Source organism: Momordica charantia (assembly GCF_013281855.1).
Source record: "Momordica charantia cultivar OHB3-1 chromosome 10 unlocalized genomic scaffold, Mcharantia_2.0 BLBB01000010.1, whole genome shotgun sequence".
NCBI lineage: Eukaryota > Viridiplantae > Streptophyta > Magnoliopsida > Cucurbitales > Cucurbitaceae > Momordica > Momordica charantia.
This window is the reverse complement of record NW_028275158.1, coordinates 15359094-15366322: the sequence shown is the minus strand read 5'-3', so window position 1 is coordinate 15366322 and position 7229 is coordinate 15359094. Positions and strand designations below refer to the sequence as shown.

At 40.2% G+C, this 7229-nt stretch overlaps 1 protein-coding gene across 1 annotated transcript; it reads left to right on the top strand.

Annotated features, from left to right (window-relative positions):
* Positions 1-768: 768 nt before the first annotated feature.
* On the top strand, positions 769-6919 carry LOC148208650 (uncharacterized). The gene is made up of 3 exons (XM_088119139.1): positions 769-921; positions 1032-1123; positions 6673-6919. The coding sequence occupies exons 1-3, from the start codon at positions 769-771 to the stop codon at positions 6917-6919; spliced, it is 492 nt and encodes a 163-aa protein (XP_087975265.1).
* The last annotated feature ends 310 nt before the right edge of the window (positions 6920-7229 follow it).

Here is a 7229-nt window from a genome sequence, read left to right as displayed (position 1 = left end):
GGTCAGGGGCCGACACTACCAATCAAAGTAGCCTTGGAAAGCTTGAACAACTGAGATGAACATAGTGGTGTTTGAGGTGTTAGGGAGCTACTTGAACGGTAGTTAATTGTACATGGTGGTGGTTGGCACCGGGTCTTATAAAGTGTCTATGGTCGATTGTTTAGTGTAATGATAGAGTATGAATATGTATGTTTTCATTTATGACTTTGAGCATGATGATTGTGTGTGATTGGTGAGGGCTACTTACGGAGTATATTTTATATACTCACCCCCCTTCTACAATTGTTGTTTTCAGGTGGAGATTTTGTTGGCGACCATGGCGATGACGTGGAGGAGACATGACGAGAGAGGACCATAGGCTGCATAGTGATTCTCGCTTAGTTTAGGTTTAGGTGGTTTTTTTTGCATGATTGCTTTGGCAATAAACTTTTGTTTCATTTGATTGATGGGAGTTCCTACCTATTGTTTAACTTGATTCGGAATAAGTGTTTCTTTTATTTTCTTCCGTTCATTGAGATTGTTTAGTTGAAATAATGGATGTTGTCATGTGGTGTTGTCCACGGAGGGCGTTTAATATAAAATTTTATAGGTTGGATATACTCTTTTATTATTCGGTGAATTGATTAGAATTGGAATTAAGAATTTATTTTAAAATAAATTCACAGGGAGTTGCTCATCTCAGGTTTAGAGATAAGTGTTAACAGGGGGTTTAATTAACGTTACCTAGGAGCGTATAAAAAATTCTGGGGCATTACACAAGCTACCAGCATGTCTCACTTGAGCAATGTCAACAAGCTTATCAAGGATAAGCTCACAGTAGAACAACTTGATATGTTTCGTAGAAGAACAATATTTGGTCGATTTGTCGACTTGGAGATGATGTTCTTCAGTGGTGTAGTTCATCACTTTCTGTCAAGGGAGGTTGCTGGTAGCAATTGCGACAACACGAGAATCTAATTGGTGGTAACGTGTTGACATTATCAAAGGATCAATTCTTGCTTATAACGGGATTGTGGCGGCTGTCCGATAAGGTGGTCCAGAAAAAGATTGAAAATAATAGGTTGCGGAGGAAGTACTTCAACGATGAAGCCTCCATGCTGCTTGATTACACTTGTTTACATGCGTAAAAAGAAGGTTTTAGATGCTGTTTTTACTATGTTAAATTTAGCTTTGTTTCGGACTTTTCTCGGTCATTTGAGTTCCAATTCATGCAAAATTCATATATGATGGTTTTTGGTTGGCTTATATTGTATTTATGACATTTTAGGACCATTTGGGAGTGAAAATTAATCAAAAGAAGCAAAAAGACGAAAAAAACATCATGGGAGGCGCCAGGCACCTGCGTGCCTGCAGAAAAACTGGTTTTCTTCCAACTTTGCCCTTAATGAAACGCGTCTTCCAATGCGTTTTGGTGGTTCCAACCGATGCATACGTGTAGAAGAAGTATTCCACTACCAGTTTGAGCACGATTTAGTCAGTCAAAGATGTTGGAAATGGGTGATTCACCATCGTTTTAGGACCTACCTAACCACCTCTTCTACTCAAGCTCCAAATGCCACAAGCATTCCCTTTCCACTATTGGAGAACTTCCAACACCACATGGTTTCAGATTCTAGGCTAGCTGCTGTTAGGGGAGGAAACCCGCTTCAAACATTTGAATGTCCTCCATCCCAAGCTCCTACACAACATCCTATAATGAGCCCACATGGTTATGTTAATTTTCAGCAACTACCCACCCTTAATATACCTCAAAACAGTGAGTTTAGGGCTGAAAATCCTCAACAACTTCCTCCAATGATCAATCCGGGTATGTACCAACCATTTATGTTTAACCCGGTTCCTTCCTATCATTTTCCCTTGTCCCAAATGCAAATTCCAGCTAGTGTTCATCCTTATGGAATGCCAAACCCATCTACTCTATTTCCTAGCCTTCCACCTTATTATGGAATAGGTCATTGGGTACCTCCACAAAATTATGGGATGATTTCACCTAGGGTTCCCCCACCACCTCGACTTCCATTCCTAGATAGAGGACCTCAAGCACCACAATTGAACCCTAACATATTGAGTACCTTCAACATGGGACAACTAAAACCCTTAGAGCCTCCTAGGATGCAAACCCCAACCAATATGCCAATGGATGCAGGAGTTCAGCATGGAGGAGAGCAAGAGAAGAGCCATAGCCATAGGCTAGAGCCCGGGGTGTCGATAGGGCAAAAGAGGAAGGGCAAGGAGGTGATGATAGACCCAGAAATTGAGGAAGATGGGAGTAGTAGGCGTCTGACGCCTAAGGATTCATCTATGGAGAACAGGGACGAGGAGCAGTTTTATTCATCTCTTTTGATTATTACACCGGAAGATGGTAATGATGATTTTCTACTGGTTTCACGAGGCCATTGTTCAAATATCCTGGAAACAGAGGATACCGAGAACGAAGTGGCGAGAACAGATACTCAGGAACCTTCCCCATTGGATACACCTACAGAAGGAGCGTTTTGTAGTCACCAAGAGTTGCCTACTGGGGCAACTGGAACTATTCCGTTGGCAACGGATGAGTATGTCACACCGATGGCTACTCTACCAGGGGTAAGGGATGCTCACACTATTCCTTCTAATGCAGTTAACCCGCTTGGGTGTGATACAGGTAGATCCAAGGTTGGGGAGAATAGTACTCAAGAACCTACCAGCGAAGAAGATCCTGAGGATACGCAGACGATAAGGGAAATGTTCCAATACAAGAGGCGGGAGAAAAAGAGTTCAAAACGTCGTGCAGTTCAAGCTAAGAAGCCGACAGTGCCCATGAATGAACCTAAAACGAGAGCTGCGAAAGCTAAATCAGCTGAAGCTAAGAAGAAGGTAGTGGCACCTGGGCCAGTTGATACAATCGAACTGGACTTGTCTGAAGGAGAGGAGGTAGAGATGCAATGGAACACGGCGAATTTAGCCACTCGAACTTCATTAATGAAATCCCATAAGATTATGACAGAATTGGGATTCGACCTCAATCTAGGAGATGTGCCTGATGATTGGAGGGAGACCGCTAGAGACAAAGAGTGGAGACCCCTCATTCAGCCCATACAATGTGAGGCTTTGGAGTTAGTCAGAGAGTTCTATGCTGCTGTCCATCCCCAGTCACATATAGCCATAGTGCGCGGGAAGGAAATACGGTTTGATGCCACTCAGATCAACTACACCTTCAACATTGAGAATATCAGAGATGGTGTGGGCAATAAGATGTTAGTGACTCTGACTCTAGAACAGCTTGATGAGGCTCTAGAATGTGTTGGGAAGCCCTCTGCCACTTGGGATTTGACTACTTATGGCAAGGTACGACTAAAACCCGAGGATGTTTCCCTAGTTGCTGCAGGATGGTTATACATAGTCAAAAACAGAATTTTGCCAATGGAGCATGATGAACATGTCACTCAGGATAGGGCACTGCTGGTTTATGCCATGCTAAAGGGCATAGATGTGAATTATGGAGAATTGATCAATACCAGTATCCATGAGTGTGCCCACCGGACACGTGGTAAGCTTTATCACCCACGTTTGGTCACTTCTTTATGCTTGCGACAAGGTGTCCAGCTCCCAGAGGATCAAATTAAGAGAGATGCCCCAATTGTGGAAGAGAAGAATATTCGGCGTATTATCGCACATGCGTTACAAAGAAGGAAAGGTACTGGGATGTCTCCTACATCGGAGATCCGTCGTCTCCGAGAGGAGAACCAACAGCTGCGAGATCAGGTTCGAGAAGTCGTGCAACATATCTACAACTTGAGGGCCTCATTGGATTTGCGGTTTTACCTTCATGGCCTCCAGCGCTAGCTGCTATCCTTGGTCATCCATCTTCCAGTACCGACACTGATCATAGTCCACAACCTCCGACTTCATGAAGGGGAGGTTCTTTCTTTGCTATTTTTTTGTATTACTCTTTTGGTTAATGACATAGTTTGCATATTCTAGCCTTACTACGCATGTTTTTTGTATTGATTATGTTTCGAGCTCAGTTGAAGCATGTATAAATTAGTATCGTTTATCTTCTGATCACTTAAAGTATGCCTTCACTTAGCCTTAGTTTAGCTTTTCACATGCCTACTTTGAAGCATCTGTGCTGTGCATGTGATTTCATGTCGATGATGATTATAAGAGATTGTTGAGTTTTCTGTTCTATGCCTGACTAAGCTTTGAGCTATTTCATTTGTTTATGTGATAAACTCATTTTATTTTATGTCTTTTTGATCTTTACAAACTTTAAGCTTTTTCTTTGCCTCTATATAGGAAGTCCTTGTCCTTTTTACTGTTAAGCCTTTTTCATCCGATGCAAAAGTCTTTTCCTAGTGAGGACACTGTCTCTCTTAAGTTTGGGGGGGACAGTCGTTGTGTTAGTCATTGTTTCAGAAAAATAAAGTGTTATTTATATTTGAAAAATCATGCTATTTTCTTTTGAAAAAGAGTCAGTTGGGAAGAAAGAAAGTGTTGAAAAGCACTTAGCTTAAAAAGAAAAAAGAGAAAAAAAAAAGAAAAAAAGTTGCAAAAGAGTAAAAAGAGTTTTGTTGAGAGAAAATAAGAGTGAGGAAAATACTTGTGTTAGAAAGAAAAGAGTGGTAAAAACAATGAGAGTTAATAAAATGTTTTATGATTCCCGAGTCCTACTGTAGACACCCATTTAGTTTTAGGTTGGGTGTTGACTTTGAAAATAGCAGTAAGGATGGTGATAAGTGACTTCGTGTTTCTCATTGTCGTCGTCTTATGACCTAGCTGTTAGTTTCAAAGTCATTCTACGAGTAGCTGTGGTTGAAACCGATGTTAGTGTGTGGAAACCTCAGGGGCTAGTAGCCGATCTTTCAGATGTAAAAGTCTTAATGTAAGAAGGGAGTGTGCAGATTCCTTAGGGGTATTTGAAAACGTTTTCTGTTTTTGAAAGGAAAAAAGATTTTGAAAGAGAAGGTTTTTATCATTTCAAACTTGGTTTATAGTGACTAAGCTTACAAAGGCAATAGAATGGTAGGCTTTGACATTTTTTCCCTGAGACAATTTATGATTGAACATCTCGGTTGCTTTTGCTTTACCTTGTCCATGTGTTAGAAAGCTGATTAAAGTTGCTAAGTTTTGCTTGAGGACAAGCAAAAAGTTAAGTTTGGGGGTGTGATTACGCTTGTTTACATGCGTAAAAAGAAGGTTTTAGATGCTGTTTTTACTATGTTTTAGCTTTGTTTCGGACTTTTCTCGGTCATTTGAGTTCCAATTCATGCAAAATTCATATATGATGGTTTTTGGTTGGCTTATATTGTATTTATGACATTTTAGGACCATTTGGGAGTGGAAATTAATCAAAAGAAGCAAAAAGACGAAAAAAACATCATGGGTGGCGCCAGGCGCCTGCGTGCCTGCAGAAAAACTGGTTTTCTTCCAACTTTGCCCTTAATGAAACGCGTCTTCCAATGCGTTTTGGTGGTTCCAACCGATGCATACGTGTAGAAGAAGTGTTCCACTATCAGTTTGAGCATGATTTAGTCAGTCAAAGATGTTGGAAATGGGTGATTCACCATCGTTTTAGGACCTACCTAACCAATTCTGCACAGCTATAAATTCCAGTAGCTTTTCCACCAAATGCATAAAGCCTTGCTTCCTTCTCTTGATCATTCTTAGTGTTTCTTTGTTGCTTTCTAAATACTTTTGAGATGCTTTCATTAGTTGTTTTTGGTTTTTAAATCCCGAGCACTTTACATTCCTTTATTGAGCTTTGTTTTGTTTCCATTTGTACTTAGTTATTTTCTACTTATTCAAATTTATAAAAATCCAGCACTTTGCTTATCTTCCCTTTGCCTTTACTTTATTTTTAGTTAAGAGAGTTGTGTTTTTGGAGGAAAGAGCACGTGACACTCCCCCTTGCTTGAAAGAGAAGGGTGAAGCTCTCAATCTCGAGCAAAACTCTCCGTTAGTTAACTTTTGTTTTTCACACATTCATTTCAATTTCAACCACTTTACTTGTTGTATTTTCTTCAATATGTCTTTCTAAATTCCCGTCTCTAGCCCGGTTATGGATAGTTAGCCTTTTATTTCTAAAAAGGGTTGCTAAGAAGTAGTGTTTTTGCTTTCCATTCATTGCTCAACATGTTTTCCCAAAAAGTTAGGATTTAGAGAAGGCCACTGTAAGTCTTAACAAGTCAATACTGAAAAGGTTGCTTATTTGCATTGTTGAGCGGTTAAACCGAGGAGAGGAGCGCCTTAGACATAAGGGTTCCGCTTAAGTAGCCTAGATATAGGACCTTAACCCGAGGTTGGGACTATTTCCATCCTAAAACTAAGATATCTCTCATAATAGACATATTAGGGAATGTCTTAGGACTTTGAACTTGCTTAGACATAAGTCAAGTGAAAAGCGTAGTCGTTGGTTCCTAAAGTAAACTGCATATCATCCTTAGTGTATCCTTGATTCTTTGTTGGCTAACTTGAAGTAATTCGGGCTAGGTTTTACCATTATAAGTCCAAATCCCAAATCCAAAACCATTATTTGTGACCACTTCCCATTTTACAAGAATCACTCATATCAACATTCACTATTCTTTAAAACTTCAGAGTTTGGAAATTATTTAGAAGTCCTTGAGGATCGATACTTGGATACTCCATCCATTTTATATTACTCTGACAGGTGTGCGCTTGCATCTATAGAATTGTTACCACGCTTAGTGCGTTCGTTCAACATAACCACCAGTCACTGCTCGAAGAATTTGTGGAGGTTTACAACCAGACTGATTTCGAGGATGATGAGGATGCCGTTAAAGTGACATTAATTTGGTACATAGAGCTTGTGATTATGGGAAAGAGCAAGAGTAAGTCGAAAGTTGACATCAACTTGTACAACAAAGTCGACGACTTGGATTACTTCAACCACTTGGAACAAGGTTCTGATGTTTAGAGTAGGACAGTTAACGGCCTGAAGCGTGCGATGAATGAAAAGTTGCGCTATGCAAGAGTATAGTAAGAACAAATAAAAAATATCAAGTAAAGTATAGCCTACCAGGATTTCCGCTTGCGTTTCAGGTAATTAATACGTATGCATACGAGTTTTTGTTTGTTTGTGAAAACTTTTTGAGGCGTGAGTCTAAACTAAAATTTTCTATTCAGGTGTGGATATATGAGGTTGTCCCATCTCTCATCACTCCCGGTGTCAATCGTTTGAGCGAGACCGCGATTCCCTGAATACTTCAGTATTCGTGCAGTAGAGT

Excerpts from the sequence above, each read along its gene's own strand:
- LOC148208650 (XM_088119139.1), top strand. The coding sequence starts at position 769 with ATGTCTCACTTGAGCAATGTCAACAAGCTTATCAAGGATAAGCTCACA. Across the intron at positions 922-1,031 it reads ATCACTTTCTGTCAAGGGAG|GTGGTCCAGAAAAAGATTGA; the intron begins GTTGCTGGTAGC and ends CTGTCCGATAAG. Across the intron at positions 1,124-6,672 it reads GATTACACTTGTTTACATGC|AATTGTTACCACGCTTAGTG; the intron begins GTAAAAAGAAGG and ends TTGCATCTATAG.